Genomic DNA, 17525 nt, shown 5'->3' with positions numbered 1-17525 from the left:
AGCATGAGAATTATGTTCCACCAAAAGGACAATATCAATAAAAAGGTAGATAGTATTTTTAAAAAGAAGAAAAAGAAGAACCAAATAGAAATTCTGGAGCTGTAAAGTACCATAATTGAAATGGAAAATTCACTAGAGGTGCTCAACAGTAGATTTTGGCTGGTGGGAGAAAGAATCAGCAAACTTGAAAATAGGTCAGTTGATATTATGCAGTCTAAGGAACAGAAAGAAAAAAGAATAAAGAAAAATGAACAGAGCCTTAAAAACCTATGGGACAGGGCCGGCCTGTGGCTCACTCAGAAGAGTGCAGTGCTGATAACACCAAGGCCACGGGTTCAGATCCTATATAGGGATGGCCGGTTTGCTCACTGGCTGAGCGTGGTGCTGACAACACCAAGCCAAGGGTTGAGAACCCCTTACCGGTCATCTTTTATAAATAAAATAAAATAAAATAAAAACTTGTGGGACATTATCAAGTGTGCCAATGTACACATAATTATGTCCCAGAAGGAGAGAAAAAAATATATGCAGAAGGAATATTTGAAGAAATAATGGCCAAATCTTCACATTAACCTACACTTCCAAGAAGCTCAACAAACTCTAAGTAGAATAAACTCAAAGACATACACCCCTAAGCACATCTTAGTCACATTACCGAAACAAAAAACAAAGAATCTTGAACTGGACACTTAAAAATGATTAAGATGACCAATTTTATGTTATGTGTATTTTACAACAGTTAAAAAAATATTTAAAGCATGATCCTCCTATATGCTGTCATAAGAGACAAACTTTAGATTAAAAAATGTAATAGGTTGAAAATAAAATGCTAGAAAAAGACATCATGCAAACAATAACCAAAAGAGAGCTGTGTTGGCTATATCAGGCAAAATAGACTTTAAGACAAAAATTGTTAATAGAGACAAAGAAGGACATTTCATAATGAAAAAATAACATAGAGAAATTATAAATTTCTATGCACCTAACGACAGAGCCCCAAAATACGTGAAGCAAAAACTGACAGAACTGAAGGGAGAAATAGGCAACTCAACAATAATCATTGAAGACTTAGATACCCCACTTTCAATAATGTATAGAAAAAATCCACAAAAAGAAAGAAAACTAAAAAAATAGAAGACCTGAACAACACTGTAAACCAACTAGACCTAACAGATATCTTTAGAATATTCCAACCAACAACAATGAAAATAGAACATTCTCCAGGACAGAAAACATGTTAGGCTGTAAAATAAGCCTCAATAAATTTATTTATTTATTTATTATTTTTTATTTTTTTTAAAGATGACCAGTAAGGGGATCTTAACCCTTGACTTGGTGTTGTCAGCACCACGCTCACCCAGTGAGCTAACCAGCCATCCCTATATGGGATCTGAACCTGTGGCCTTGGTGTTAACAGCACTACACTCTCCCGAGTGAGCCACAGGCCAATTTAAAAGGATTGAAATCATACACAATATGTTCTTGGACCATAAAGGAATTAATTAAAAATCAATAACAGGAAGAAATATGGGAAATTCACAAATATAGAGAAGATGAATATCATACTTCTAAATAACTAATTACTCAAAGAATAAATCACAAGGGAAAACAAAAAATACTTTGACCTTGGGGTTATAAGGCTGCACTCTAACCAACTGACCTAACTGGCCAGCCCTAAAAAATACTTTAAGATAAATGAAAATGAAAACACAACATACCAAAACTTATACAGTGTTGCTAAAATAGCATTTAGATGGAAATTTATAGCTATAAATACCTAAGTTTAAAAAATAGAATAAAGAGGTCAAATTAATGACTAACATATCAACTTAAGAAACTGGAAAAATAAGAGCAAACTTAAACCAAAGCAAACAGAAGGAAGAAAATCATAAAATTAGAGCAGAAAGAAATGAAATGGAAAATAGAAAAACAATGGAGAAAATCAACAAAACCAAAAGTTGATTCTTTGAAAAGATCAACAAAATTGACAAACCTTTAACTAGACTGACCAAGAAGTAAAGAATGGAGTCTCAAAATACTAAAATCAGGAATAAAAGAAGGGACATCAGTAGCAACCTTACAAAAAGGAAGGGAATTAAAAGGGAGTACTATGAACAATAGTATGCCAACAAATTAGATAACCTAGGTGAAATGGACAAATTCTCAGAAAGACACAAACTGCAAAGACTGACTCAAGAAGAAATAGAAAGACTGAATAGATCTATAACAAGTAGAGAGATTGAACCAGTGATTTTAAAACTTCCGATAAAAGCCCAGAATCAGATGACTTCACTGATTAATTCTAACAAACACGTAAAGAAAAATTAATACCAACCATACATAAGTTCTTCCCAAAAATAGAAGTGGAGGGAATGCTTTCCAACTCATTCTGAGGCCAGATTTATCCTGATAACAAAGCTAGATAAAGAAATCACAAGAAAAGAAACTATAGACTAATATCCCTTATGAATATAGACACAAAAATCCTCAACAATACAAGCAAATGAATCCAGCCATATATCAAAAAGATTATACAATAAGTGAGATTTATCCCAAGAATGCAAGCTTGGTTTAACATCCAAAATCAATCAAAGTAATACACCATATTTTTGATAAAAAGATAAAACCACATGTTTATCTCAATAAATGCAGATGAATCATTTGACAAAATCCATAATTTTTCATGATTAAAAAAACCCACTCAACAAATTAAGAATAAAAAAAACTTCCTCAACTTGATAAAGGGCATCTGTGAAAAACCCACAGCTAACATCATACTCAATGGTGAAAGACTGAAAGCCTTTCCCTAAGATCAGGAACAAGACAAGGATGTCCACTCTTGCTGCTTCTCTTCAACATTGTGTTAAATGTTCTGGCTGGGGCAATTAAGCTAGAAAAATAAATAAAAGGCATTCAGATGGGAAAAGAAGTGAAACTGTCTCTGTTTGCAGATGGCATGATCTTATATAGAGAAAATTCTAAAGAATAGACAAAAAATCATTAGAGCTAATAAATGCATTCAGCAAGGTTGCATGATACAAGATTAGTATACAAAAATAAAGTGTATTTCTATACACTAGCAATGAAGAATTTGAAAATGAAATGAAGAAAACAGTTCCATTTACAAAAGCATGAAGAAGAATAAAATACTTAGGAATTAATTTAACAAAAGAAGTGCAAGACTCATAACTGAAAACAATAAAATATTATTGAAAGAAATTAAAGAAGACCTAAATAGTGGAAAGGCATCCCATGTTCATGGATTTGAAGACTTACTACACTTAAGATGGCAGTATTCACAAATTGATCTACAGAGTTGACTCAGTCACAACCAAAATTCTAGCTGGACTTTTTCAGAAATTGTCAAACTGATCCTAAAATGCACATGGAAATGCAAGGGATCCAGAATAGCCAACACACCTTGAAAAAGAACAAAGTTAAAAGACTAACACTTCCAGGTTTAAAAGTCATATAAAGTTACAGTAATCAAGATAGTGTGATACTGACATAAGGATAGACATATAGATCAATGAATAGAACTGAGATTCCAGAAATAAATCCTTCCATTTACTGTCAATATATCTTTGACAAGGACTCCAAGATAATTCTGTGGTGCTAGGATAACTAAATGCAAAAGAGTGAAGTTGGACTTGTTCATGTCATACACAAAAATTAACTCAAAATGTATCATAGACCTAAATGTAAGAGGTAAGCTGTAAAATAAGTACAACAAAACACAGGAATAATCTTTATGACCTTGAGTTAGGCAATGGTTTCTTAGATATGACACTAAAACACAAGTGACAAAAGAAAAAATTGATAAGCTGGACTTCACCAAAATTAAAAATTCCTTAAAGAGTTTCGAAAGTGGTTGAAAAGATGTTCTTTGAACTGTCAGAAGAAAGAGTCAGAGAACTTGAAGATACACTGATAGAGATCATGTGATTTGAAGAACAGACAGAAAATGGAATGAAGAAAAGTAAACAGCCTCAGAAAAATGTGGGACACCTTTAAGTGCACAAACATACATGCAATGGGAGTACCATAAGGACAGAAAAGAGAAAATAGCAGGAAAAAATATTGGAGAAAATATGGATGAAAGCTTTCCGAATTTGCTGAAAACAATAATTTACATATCCAGGAAGCTTAATGAACTCTTAAGTAGGATAAATGCAAAGAGATACAGACCGAAACACATCATAGTAAAAATGCAGAAAGTCAGGAGCAAGAGGAAAACAACTCGTACATACAGGGGAACCTCAGTAAGATTAACAGCTAATTTCCCATCAGAAACAATGAGGTCCAGAAAGCAGTGCGATGACATGACATATTCAAAGAGCTAAAAAATAAAATAAAATAAAACTATCAACCAAGAATCTTACATCCAGCAACACTACCTTTCAAAAATGAAAGATAAATAAAAATATATAATGCTGATGGTTGCACAATTCTGTGAATATACTAAAAATCACTGGAGTATACTTAAAAGAGTGAGTTTTATGGTATATGAAATATACCTCAACAAAGCTGTCATTTTTTTTAAAAAATGTGTTTACCTTCAGGGGCCAGCCCATGGCTCACTTGGGAGAGTGCGGTGCTGATAACACCAAGGCCATGGGTTCGGATCCTATATAGGGATGGCCAGTTCACTCACTGGCTGAGCGTGGTGCTGACAACACCAAGCCAAGTGTTAAGATTCCCTTACTGGTCATCTTTAAAAAAAAAAAAAAAAAAATAGTATTTACCTTCCACCCAGACTTCTAATCAACACCACTGCCTACCCTGTACAGTGTCTGAGCAGGGTCATTGCCTGAGCCAACTTCCATGCCCAGGCCGGCCTGCTTGATGCTGAATTCCAGAGGTGCAGCCTTGTACCCAGCAGTTCTATCACAGCCGAGATGCTAGAGGCCCAGCTGAGGTCCTGTTTAAATAGGAGCTTCTCTAAATCTGTTGTAGTCAGGGTTAGTTCTGAGACATGAAGCCAAACAACAGGAAACTACCAGCTGTGTTTCTCTTCTCCTTAAAGATCTATGATCTCTGTGTGTGTGTGCGCGCACACGTGCATGCAGTAAAAAGAGAGAATGCTGTAATTCCACCTGCACTTGGTTTTTGGTGCCTCTTCTGTGCCAGTGCTGTACTGAGCACTTTACACACACACACGGTCTCATTCAATCCTTGTAGCCGTCCAGAGAGGCAGGGGTGGTTACTCCCCACATTTCACAGGAGCAAACTCCTAACTCATCATCCTAGCTTACTAACTCATTATAGCCTCTGGATTTACCAACCTCTAAGCCTCATTTCATCTAATGACAAACTCAGTATAAAAGCCCCTGGCGTACTCCACTCCTTTGGGGAAAAGTTCCTGAGAAGCATGTCTGAAGGCTGTCCCCTGTGGGGGTAAGTTGTGTTTCTGAGAGTAGGCAGCCGGGGCACAGCATCTTACCTGAGCTGACTGAATAAAAGAGACAGAGAGTTCAGTGAGAACCAGGGAGAGCAGGTAACAGGCGGAGAGGGAGTCAGGAGTCCAGGGGCAACAGAGAGGAGCTAGTATGGGGCTGGGATCAGGGACAATGACCCCAGCAGCCTTAGGCCACCAAGGCCAGCCCTCACCTGGTGTGTGGGCCGGGGCCCTGCCAGGCAGCAGGAAATACTCTTCCCAGTTTGCTTTTCCAGGAAGGCTGAACATGCCCTTTGGGAAACACCATGGAAATGGTTGTCGCCAGAGGGGCTAAGAGTTCAAGGTGGGCATTGTGGGCTCCCAAACCCACTACCCATCTCTGCTTACCTGTCAACACTGAGCAAGCAGCTCACCCACCCAAGCTGTCTCCTAACTCAAGGTATGAATGGGCATGGCTCCCAGTTTGGGAAACCCTGTCACGCCTCATCCGTTCAGTTAAAGAGGCCCCAGAATCACTGAACCCTCTACTTCCTCAGACCCATTTTATTTATTTCCCAAGTCATCTGGCTCTTATTTAACTGCTCCCACATTCCTGACAGCAAATTCAACGATCCAGCCAATGCTTGGAACACACGTTTGAAAGCTGTATGCGGAAGAGCTGGGGCACAAAACATACTTGTGGGGCCAGGCCAAGGGGGGGGACCACCATGTGGTCTGCTGGAGGCCCCGCAGCCAGCTCACTTTTAAGCAGGGAGCCCAGATGGCCTGAGCCAAGCCCTCCGTTCCATCCATGACTCAGGTGTCCAGCTTGCTGCAGGCTTGTAGAGTCCATCTCCAGAGGCTATGGCAGCCGCAGCACAAACCCTGTACAGTGAGTCAAGGGCTTACAGTGATGGCCTGCCCCTTTCACCCCTCATCTAATCAGCACATACTTATTAGTGCTGTGCCTGCCGGGCCATGATCTAGGCAGCAGGGAGACAGCAAGAACTGGGCAGATGAGGTCTCAGCTTTCAGGGAGCTGCTGCCTGGCTACTGGGACTGACAGATAGTCATAGACACTATGAGTTTAATCATTACACAAAATGAGTTTAATCATTACAGGCTGGGACAAGTGTTTGGAAGGAAATAACCAGGGAGGTATGATAACCAATGCATGAAGGGCGAGGAGACGTCTTCAGGTGTCACAGTTGCGGAAGGCTTGTCCACGACTGTGACAATGAAGCTGCTCCCTGATAGCCACAGGAATATTGCAGATGTGAATGTCTTAAGGCCCAAAAGAGCTGGCACCTTGGAGAACCGAGAAAGATGAGTTGAGCAGAACACTGTGGCCGAGGGCATCAGGGGTTGACGAGGATTGGGCCATACAGGACAGCTGGGCCAGGAGTTTGGATTTTATTCCACGCGCCATGGAAAGTCCTGGGAAGAGGTTGGGCATTTTTAAAAGGACCCTCTGGCTGGTAGGGATGGGTGCCCAGAAGGAGTCTGGTTAGGAGGCTGTAACCGTGATGATGGTGCAAAGCAATGGTGGACTGGTTACATAGTGCCAGTGGGGCCTGAGAGAGGTGGTGGGTCAGTGTGTTTTGGAGTCTTACAAATGGGCTGGATGTGGCCTGTCCCATCAGTGACGGGATCAGTCTCTGGAATGCTGCCATTTCCACTGTGGCCTCCCCTCTGGAGACTGGATAATGCGATGGGTTTAGGGACCCACAGGTCTACTTCTGGCCTGATCCACACCCTCACTAGCCTGGTGACCTCAGACACACCACACACCCTCCGGAGAATCTCAGAGGAATCTCAGTACATGTTAGAGCTGTTTCGGCCAAAATAGTTTCTCTCCACCACCACCACCCCCGCCCCACCCCACTTTGTTAGGCTTGAAACAGACTGCCTGGGTCCTGCCTAGGTCAGAAAAGGACATGACCCTGGGCGTGGTGACCTTTCTGAGCCTCAGTTTCCTCATCTGTCAAATGCACCTAGTGCACTTGCAGCAGGGGTTACACGAGATGGTATGTAGAAAGCAGAGAGTGGAGCTCCCAGTGTGAGTGAGCGATGGTTACTCTTACAGCTCCTGCCTCGTCTTCTCTGGGCTGCTCCTTGTGCCAGGCCCCAGGGCTCTGCTCTCAGGACCATGAGCTCTCAGAATGATAATCCCAGTCTGAACTTCCTTGAGGGAACTTGAAGGTGAGTGTGAGGAAAGGCAGCAAAAGCTGGGAGGACAAAAAAAAAAAAACACTGGGAGGACCAGACAAAGACATGGAGCTTTCTCCAGCCATTTTCAAGTTCAAGTGTATTGACTTTTCTGACTTAATAAGCTATGCACATTTATCCAATGACATGAAAGAGTTCATGGTGGAAAGTCAGTCTCCCTGCCACTCCTGTCCTCGGGTCATTCAGCTCCCCTATTCAGAGGCAACCCTGATGACCACTTTCTTGTGTCCTCACCTAGAGGTGTGTCATATTTAGACAAACAAAAGTCTACAGATTTTTTAGCACAAATGGCTGCACATTATACATACCATTCTATACCTTTTTTAAAACATGACAATATACTTTTGAGATTGTTCCATATCAGAACAGAACTTCCTCTTTTTCATGGCTGCATGGTATTCCATTTATAGATATACCATCCTTTATTTAATCAGTTCTGTATGTGCTATTTCTAATGTTTTTGCTATCTCACACAGTTCTGTGATGAATATTCTAACATTATACACCCATCCTTTCACATATATTTTAGGAGGATAATTGTTTTAGCAATTGGCACACTTTATAAATCTTAATAATTATTGCCAAATCACTCTCTTAGAGAATGTTCCAATTTATCCTCTGTCACCAATGTGTGAGGTGAGTGTCCTTATTGCTCTCCACATCAAACTTTTTTTATTTTTTCTAATCTGTTATGATTATAATTTTAACCTTCGTTTCTTTTATTATGAGTGAGGGTTAGCTTTTGTAGCTCATTCATAGTTCATATGTTTAAGGGCCGTTTGTATTTTCTGTTCTGTGAGCATTCATATCTTTGAACCATTTTCCTATTAGGTTGTTGAGGTTTTAAGAGGTGATTCATAGGAGCATGTTTATATCAAGGTATCTAGCCTTTATCACATTAGTTAGATACATTTTTCTCAGTTTGGCTTTTGACTTTGCTTATAGGGCTTTCTGCCTTGAAGACATTTTTTGGTTTTATATGGTTGGATCAGACTTTTCTTTTATGGCTTCTGGAATATGAACTGTAGGTAGAAAAGTCTGCCCCTCTCCAAGGTTAGAAAGAATTTTCCCACATTTTCCTCTAGGATATTTATGTTTTGTTTTGTTTTTTATGTATAAATATTTGATTTTTGAAATTTATCCTGGTTTATGCTGAGGCATGGATCCAACTTCACTTTTTCCTGTTAATTACTTGTTTGCCCACCACCCTGTTAGTAACACATCTCTCCCTACTGTTTTGAGGGGCTCAGGTGGAGAGGGGCAGCCAGGGAGGGAGCCTGGTAGAGGCGGGTGGGGGGTAGATCACCACATGGAAGGCACAGCTGTATTTGGGCCTAAGTCCTAAGAACAGTGAGACAGTGAAGAGGGGAGTGTCATGATCAGATCTGAAAAGCATTTTGAAAAACATCACTCTGGCCCCCAGAATGGAGACTGGAGTGGCAATAGTTCAGGGTGTCTGAAGCCATCTCTGATCCCAGACGCATCCACTTCTTTGCTGGGGAATTTCAGCCCCAGGGTCACCAGCTCTCTCTCCAACACTACCTCTGGGTGAATTCCTGTGAATTTTGATAGCCACATAGAGCCCCTTGCCCACCCCAGCCTCTGGGCTCCGTGGCCTCCTCCTCCCATGGTCTTGCCCTACGCCTCTTCACGACCAATAAATGCAGCAAACACAAAGTTTCAGTTCACGTACATGTAAGTATAGGAAAAAACAAGCCCAAGAGTGTTTTTTCTACTCATACTCAGTCTACACTTCTGACACCAGACATGCGGTGGTGTTTCCCACACACCAAGGAATTCTCCAACAGATTCTCCAGTGGACACCACCTGGGTGTCCTCTAATTCAACTCAATCCTGACACTCTCTACCTGGAGGTGTGGTCATATCCCACAGGCTGAGGGCTCAGTCCCACAAGCTGCCCCCACTTCGGATGCCAGTTGCAACTAGTAGGTTGTCACCTGTACTTCTTACCAGCCAACTATAAATTGGGATTCCCACAACCCCCTTCTCAGGTTCGATTAATTTGCTAGAGTGGCTCACAGAACTTAGGGAAACACTCACTTACATTCACTGGTTTATTATAAAGGATATTACAAAAGATACAGATGAGAAGATATGTAGGGTGAGGTATGGGTGAAGGGCGAGGAGCTTCCATGGCCTCCCAGGCCATGCTGCTCTCTGGGAACCTCCGCAAGTCACCTATCCAGAAGCTCTCCAAACCCTGTCCTTTGGGGGTTTTTTGGAAGCTTCATTACGCAGGCATGATTGATTAAATCATTGGCCATTAGTGATCAAATCAACCTTCAACCCCCCTCCCCACCCTGGAGGTTGAGGGATAGGGCTGACGGTCCCAACCCTCTAATCCTGCCTTGGTCTTACTGGTCACCAGCCCCCATCCTGAAGCTATTTAGTCATCATCCACCAGTCAACTCATGAGCATACAAAAGATACCCATCACTCCAGAGATTTCAAGGCTTTTAGGAGCTGTGCATCAGGAAATGGGGACATAGACCAAATATATATTTCACATGTTCCAGCCTGCTCCCATAGTTCCCTGACCCCCACAATCCTTCCATCTCGCTGTTCTTAAAATCTATGGATCCCACCACCTTGTCCCCTGTGCCAGCATGAATCCCAGTGCTGTCACTCCACCCCCACACCCCGCTTTCTCACTAGGCAAAGCTCCACCCCTGCTTACATGTAGCCCTCCACACGCTCTGCTGCTGACCACAGACCCCAAGGGCCCTCACGCTGCCTGGCTGAGAGGCCACGTTCCCCAGCTCCCTCAGCCTCCCCCGCTTCTCAGCCCCCAACATTTCCTTCACCATCGTCACTCTAAGCTGATAGGCTCGCTTCTCACTTCACCAGAAAAGTTGGCACCATCAGAAGAGAACTTCCACGAGCTCTCGCCTCCATGGCCACACACCAGCAGCACCACACTCCTGCCTCCTGCTTGTGCCCATGACAGACCAGACAGGCCCTCTCACCTCCTCAAGAACATTGTCTCAGAAATCCCTCCTTTCTCCTATACAGCGAATCTTTCCCTCTCTGCTGGATGACTCCAATTATAGCACCATGCTGCCGTGGCTCTCATCTCATAGAAATTCCCCTGTCTGGACCCTCCCCATCCCCCTCCTCAAAAAAAGCAACTACTCTGTTCCTTTGCTCGCCTTTGCAGCAGAACTCCTCAGAAGCATTCGTGGCCCACATCCCCCCTTCTCTCTTAAACCCTCCCATCAGCCCTCCGCTCGCACCACTCCAGGGCTGTGCCTCCGCACTGCTGGACCCAGCGTGCAGGGCCTTTTACCTGTCTGTCAGCAGTGCAGTCACTGAGCTGCGCACAGGCGATTGAGCGCTGCCTCCTCCTGGACACGTGTTCTCCACTTGCCTTCCAAGACTTCCTTCTCTTCTCCCCAACTTCTGACTGTTGGGATGTCCCCGAGCTGAGCTCCTGACCGCTCCAGCCAAACTTGCCCTCGACAGTCTCCCCACCCCTGCTTGAAGGCAGCTCCGTCTTTTCAGTTACTGCAGCCAAATCGTGGCATCTTCCTGCACTCATCCCTCTCACACTCTACATCTGTGTGTCGGGCAACCCTCCTGGCTCTGCCTTCAGAATCAATCCAGAATCCATCCACTTCTACCACTTTGGCCCAGCCTGGGTCATGTTCCTCGTTATGTGCTTGGAGCTTCCTGTTCTTTGCCCTGTGTAATTGTTTTCTTGACTCTCTGTCTGTTTAGTGAACATTCTGTGAGCCAGGGATCTTGCCTCCTGTACCCAGTGCTGCGTCCCATTTCTTACCCCCATGGCCCCTGGCTCAGAATTGTCAGTTCATAAATACCTGGCCGGCTGACAGCTGAGTGCTGCCTCCCTGTGCCAGCCTCATTCTCCAGAGTGAGGTTTGGGGTCTGACGGGAGCAGAGTGGTTGCTGGTTTGGCAGCGGCGTGGCTTAGTGGAAAGTGCATGGAGAGGTGAGACCTCCTTCCGGGATGAGCTCCAACCTCAACCAACTATGTGGCCTCAGACCAGTCACTTCTCTTGGAGCCTGTGTTGTCAGCTGTCAAATGTAGATGGTTGTTCAACCTCTCACAGAGGTTGTTGGGAAGGACAAATGCAATATGGATATGCAGCATGCTTTGCAAACTCATGTTGTTCTCTGTGAGCCCCCATCCACACCAGCCCTTGCTTCTAGACTCGTCCCCTTCAACTTCCCCGTGCACACCTAAACCCAGGGCTGGGCCAGCAGCACCCTTGACCATCAGCTCAGCCACACACATCTGTGTGCCCTTGTGCACACGCTTCCCTCTGCCCAAGATGATTTCTCCCCCAAGTCTCTCCCCCTCAAGAAATGAACCAACTCCTGGTAAGAACCAAAACTTTCTCCTCAAGCAGGAACAAGATCTGATTCCTACTCCTGTTGGCAGACCCAACATGGATGAGCACTAAGCAGCCTCATGAAAAGAAGATATGAGCCAGTATGTGTGGGAATTGTTATCACCACCCACACGGCCACCCTGGCCCCTCCAGGCCCAAAAGTGCTCTTTCTGTTCTGCCCCTTGGCTTTGGGGCTGACACTCACTTGCAAGACTGTGACAGGAAACAGCCATGACAGCATCAAAGCTTTTTAAGGAGAGGTGGCCAACAGCTTGCTGAAGGTGAACGAAGGGACCCTCTGTCCCTTCAATGCTGACTGTGGCTTTTCTGCTTGTGTTTTGCAGGTCCTCCAGTAAGTGTCCTGGACTATGCTCTCTGCTCCTGAAAGATAAGACTTTTAAGACATTTGGTTCTCTCTCTATAGCACTTCCACAAAAAATAATTTCTGGTTAGAGAGGTGTGTCATTAAGAAAAAGAAAATCAGTCTCAGACAGGAGCCATATTATTTTTTAATTTGTAAATGCGCACAAGCACAGAATTCCATGGGCTTGACTGGCCCCCAGAATCATTCTGTGATCGTTTTCCTTCCAGCAGAGTTGGCACAAGCCTGACTGCTCCTCACCAAATCTTTGGCTCAACCTGGTGCACAGAAATGCAAGGTCTATGCCCACGTTCTTTAACCGTTCTGTGGTGGTTGATATTTTAAAATGTTTTTGTCTCATGTACTTTGAAATAAAGGGCTTTTAAAGTCAGGCAGTTGTTCTAGGAATAAGTTGGGCTCTATCACTAGATCCTGGGGTTCATTTTCCTTCTTTGCAAGAATACATTTCACTCCCTGGATTAGACAGATGAGACCTCGTGAGCACAACCTGCTGGTGAGGGTGTACAGATGTCAGCAGAAGGGAAATGCCTCTGTTTGAGAAGGGTGTGAGGGGATGCTCTGGGCAAATCCCCTGAATGTCCCTTGGCCAGCCAGAGGCAACTTTGAACGTGGGGGGATTGTCAGTGGCCCTGGAAATCCCATTCTTTCTCCAAGGCACGGGATGCGTCTGCCTTGGATTTGTCTTGGCGGTTTTTCAGAGCCCGATAAATCCCAATGAATCCATTCGAGAAGCACTTTGGCAGTCAGCCTGAGCCAGAATTAACCTTCTCAAGGAATTCCTTTCAGATGAGCCATTTTATTTTTGACTTCCACTTGCCATGATTCATTTCCCAATCAATACCCTTTGGAATCTGGCCTTCTCAATGCATGTAGCACCACACTGAGCCAAAAGCAAGCCAACAAAACTTAGATTTATTGGCCACAAGCAGTGTCTCGCCGTTGAGTTATTCCTGGCTGTCACTTGGAGGCTAGCTTGTGTGAACTCGCCGAAGTGCATAACACAGAGGACTATGGAATGACTTTTGTTTTAACTGTAATGTATTCAACAAATGCAGAAATTCTCAGACTGCAGCCTGAAAGGGGTCTGAGAGGAAGACGGAGGCTGATGCATAGGACAACAGCCGGGTCACTGACCTGTGCTAGAGGACAGAGAAGCATCCGGTAGCAATAAATGTCCCCCATATTCCTGGCTTCCAAGGTTCCCTTTCTCAATTCAACTTCTCCCAGTGACAACAGAGAGGAAATGAGTATCCACTCCAGGCCCCTCTGCAGGCCCAATTTAAGGAACATTTTCAGTTCCTGGTTCGATGTTGGTGGCTGTGACACCACCCTTGGGAACCTAACATCCCCACGTGGTCTTCGCTATATCCCTAGCTTGACATGGGGAGGACACACATAGGTGTCTTCCCTGGTGGCCCTGATGAAGCCCCGAGGCTCACAGCCCCTCCAGCCCAACCCTCTGAGGCGGGAAAAGGAGGCTCTGTCCCCCAGCCCTCGTGTTCTCCCCCTTAAAGAGGGAGTGACCAACTAGCAGCCTCTGCTGCAAACCCCGCAGAATGTTGGGGGGATCCGGGGCCCTGATTGAGTTCTAAGCATTGCCATATGGTTTTCTGCTGAAAGTCTGATTATTAATGACGTATTAATTACCACAGGGGCAATCAGGACGAGATGGCTACCCGGTAATTTGTCATTTATTTTTTGCTTTCTTCACCCTTTCATCTTAAGCCAATATTCTTCCCCAGCCTTGACTTCACTCTGTCTGCTATCCTGCCTTCCTCCTCTTCTGCTCCTGAGTAGCTGTGGTCTTCTGAGGAGGGATTAGCTTGAGCTCATGAAGACAAAGGCTGTGCAATATCCAGGGCTGCCCTAGGGGCAAAGCAAAGAGGCTTTGAGAAGGTGTCTGGGTGGCATTACAAATCCACCAGTACTGCTTTTTCTTGCCAGCGTGTCACCCCTGAGCCAAGGGTCATGCCCTTGGCATGCCCTTCTGGGCAGGCTTGGCTGCTCACCTCTTCCCAGTGGGCAGGGGGCTCCCTGTCCCTGCCTACATGTCATGTTCACCACTCAGGAATGGGAAACTGGATGGTTCCAGTTTAGCCTTTGCAGAGTCACCACTTCTCAGATCTTTCACAATTAAACCAAAAGTTGGCTTATACTTGGAATAGATGTCCCCAGCCCAGGCCAACTGAGCACCACATCAGAATCAAGATGAAACGAGGCCGTGCCTGCATGGGAGTCAGACATCTTGATGTGTCAGAAAGAGCAGGCTGAGCCCAGTGAGAGGAGAGCTGGGCAGGACCTCATGTGAGGGGACGACAGGCTTGTTCTGTGCCTTCAGGGCAGGAAGGTGCAGGGAGAGAAATGTTGGTTGGTTCAGAGGACTTTCTAATGAACACATCTGTCTGTCCAGTCAGGACAGGCTGGCCATGATGGTGGGGGGAGTTGAGGGGTGGCCCCCAGTCCTGCAGGAGATGCCTTCCCAGGAGGCTAAGCAGAGGAGTCAAGCCCCAGCATCAGGGAGACCCAGGCTTGTATTCCAGCCCTGCTGTACCCTAGCTGGGTGTCATTAGGGGAGGCGCTCACCCTCTCTGAGCCTCAGTTTCCTTCTCTGCAAATGGGGTGATGAAGTCCTTCCTCCCAGCATCAGAATTGGGATTAAATGACAAAAAAGAGGTGATGGCAGCACTTAAAGCACAAAATGTGTCACAAACCCAGCCCTCCAGGACTTAGGGAAAACTTTGGGGAAGATTTACTTCATGCCCTGAGTGGCCACGTGCTAGGCCCAGAGGAGAGTTTGGGATCTCCTGGGCAGTCAGGACACCTCCCCCAGCAGCAGGCAGCCTGGCCTCTCAGATCAGAAACATCCAGCTCTGCACAAAGTCAGCATGAAATGTCAAAACCAGCCGTAATCCTCCTTCATCCCAAGGCAGCCTGCCGGGGTTCGGGACCCAACCCCGTCCCCAGTGCCTCTTCCACATTAGGCTCCTGATTCATGGACACGGCAGCCAGAGGCTCTGGGCATCCACACACTTTCACTGAAATATTTCAGCCCCACTTCTTGGGACTATGAGCTCTCCCAGCTCGAGAGGACTGGAAACTTTCTAACAGAACCACTCCTGGGATGACCTAGTTAACTTTTATCCTCTGGGGTACCCTTTGCTGCATATTTACATGTCCAGAAGGGAGTGGGTTGGGCTGGGTAAATGGTTTTCTTTCCCTCCTCCCCATTGTTGTTTCCTCTGAGCAAATGGTGACCAGGAGCCCTTTCCCCTTGCTGGGAGCCTCAGAGAAGATGCTGGCCGAGGACAGGACTCATTTTTCCCAGATGAGAGGCAGGGGGCTTGTTCTCCGCAGCTCCAGACCAGCTGCCGGGGGCCTGCCTCCCACAGAGGCCTCTGCTCCTCCTTCCTCCCAGGACTGGGGAAGGGTGGGGGTGGCCAGTCAGCTCTGTGGGCTACGGGCAGGAGGCTGGGTGTGGAGCTCAGTGGCCAGCTTTGCATCTCAGCTTTGCCCTCACTAGCTGTGACGCCTTGGGAAAGCCCTCATTTGGCTTGGAGCACACAGGACGCCTTGAGTCACAGCAGCAGGACTGCTGGGGAATTTGATGTGAAGTTTAGCATGTGTGAGATGCGTGGCTCCAAGCCTGGGCCAGAGAAGAGGCTTTGTGAATGTTAGGGTGGGGAACAGGGGACGGATGTGCATGGAGCCCAACAAGTGTCTGTCTGGCATGAAGTTGGGGACTCTGTGGGAAGGAAGTGGGTTAGGGCCTGCATGCCTCCCCCACCTCCTGTCTGCAGGCAGATTTGGCAGGCTGAGCCCAGTAAGGGGTCAGCGGACTCTGTCAAAATCTCCGGGAAACTGGTGTCACAGCCCACGATTGCCTTTTTCCTGACGTCACCAGCCCCCACTTGCACACAGACCCCTGTCCTGCACAGATCTGTGTGTCTGCCCTGTCTGGGCTATGCTGGCCCACTGCTGGGCATTTATGTCACCAGCATCAAGAGCCTGCCAGGTCACCAGATGCTGTGCTTCCAAGCACCCTCATTCTGGCACTGCCTCATGGGCCGCCCCTTCCGTGAGACCCACACAGGGTGAGGTGACATCCCCCTTGGCTTCCCCCAAGGAAGGGGGAGGGACTTCTGTGGCCTCCTGGGGCCCATGTGTTTTGAGCTAAAATTCTCGTTTCTTGGCCTGTGGAAGGCAGGAGAGCTCTGCCTGGCTCTCAGCCTGGGGTTGTTTACAGACGGCTGCATGTGGTCCTCCCAGAGGTTAGGGCGACTGCCTGGTGCGGAGGGGCCTGGGCTGCCTGAGAGGCACCGCATGTGCAGAGAATCACCACGGGCTTCGAGTCAGTCAGGCCCAAGTCTAGATCTTGGCTCCACTGTGTGGACTGGGCAGGCCACTTGACCTCCTGGAACCTAGGAGATCACACCCGCAGAGCTGGAGGATTAAATGAGGTGACCTATGCAGAACCCCATGTCCAGTCTGGAGTGCAGTAACCCCTCCATAAATGTCACTCTCTGTCCGCATCACTGAGAGAAAGGAAGGAAAAATGGGTTTAACACATCATTCTTATCTATTCACATACATTTGCAGTATTTGGAAAGGAAAAGGACTTTGAGAACGGTCAGTTTTAGAAAAAGGTGTTTTCTTCTGCAGCTTAGTAAACTTCAGGACCAGGTTCAGGGAGAATTTACTTTCTCTCTGTGGCAGAACCCTATCACTTCCTATGGGGAATTAAGAAGAAGAGAAGAGTCGAGCAGTGAAAACTGTGCCCCCTCAGCTGAAACCAGGTCCATGTGGATGCAGAAGGAGTGGCTGGGGGACTCAGGGCATAGGAGCCACCGCATCTATGGGGCAGGTTGTGGACTTGAGGCAGTCAGGGCTGACAAGGCCACCATGTCTATGCCCTCTTGTGCAGAGGCTGGCCTGTCCTTTCTGCTCCCAAGGGTTCATTAGTAGTGCTCCTCCGATTAAAACAAAATCATGTTTATCATAAAACTTGAAAAATGGAGAAAATCACAAAGAAGGAAAAAGCAATCATCCATAATCCTACCACCTACAGATGAGCCCTCTCAATATTTTGGTGGTGTTTCTAGCATATTTTATATAGAAGTTTTTTATGTTTATTGTTATGAAAATAGGAGTTCATTGGGCATACGTT

General features: G+C 45.8%; 1 protein-coding gene across 1 annotated transcript in view; it reads left to right on the top strand.

Moving 5' to 3' along the window:
* The window catches only part of COL23A1 (collagen type XXIII alpha 1 chain), a 346587-nt gene that overhangs the window by 289340 nt on the left and 39722 nt on the right, over window positions 1–17525 (top strand). Inside the window, exons 4-5 of the mRNA XM_063087529.1 lie at window positions 12324–12331; window positions 14014–14040. Of these exons, the coding sequence (XP_062943599.1) occupies window positions 12324–12331; window positions 14014–14040 (35 nt within the window). The remainder of the gene's footprint in view (window positions 1–12323; window positions 12332–14013; window positions 14041–17525) is intronic.

Source organism: Cynocephalus volans, chromosome 2 (assembly GCF_027409185.1).
Source record: "Cynocephalus volans isolate mCynVol1 chromosome 2, mCynVol1.pri, whole genome shotgun sequence".
NCBI classification, from domain to species: Eukaryota; Metazoa; Chordata; class Mammalia; order Dermoptera; family Cynocephalidae; genus Cynocephalus; species Cynocephalus volans.
The sequence above is the reverse complement of the archived record's forward strand: the minus strand, read 5'-3'. Positions and strand labels throughout refer to the sequence as shown.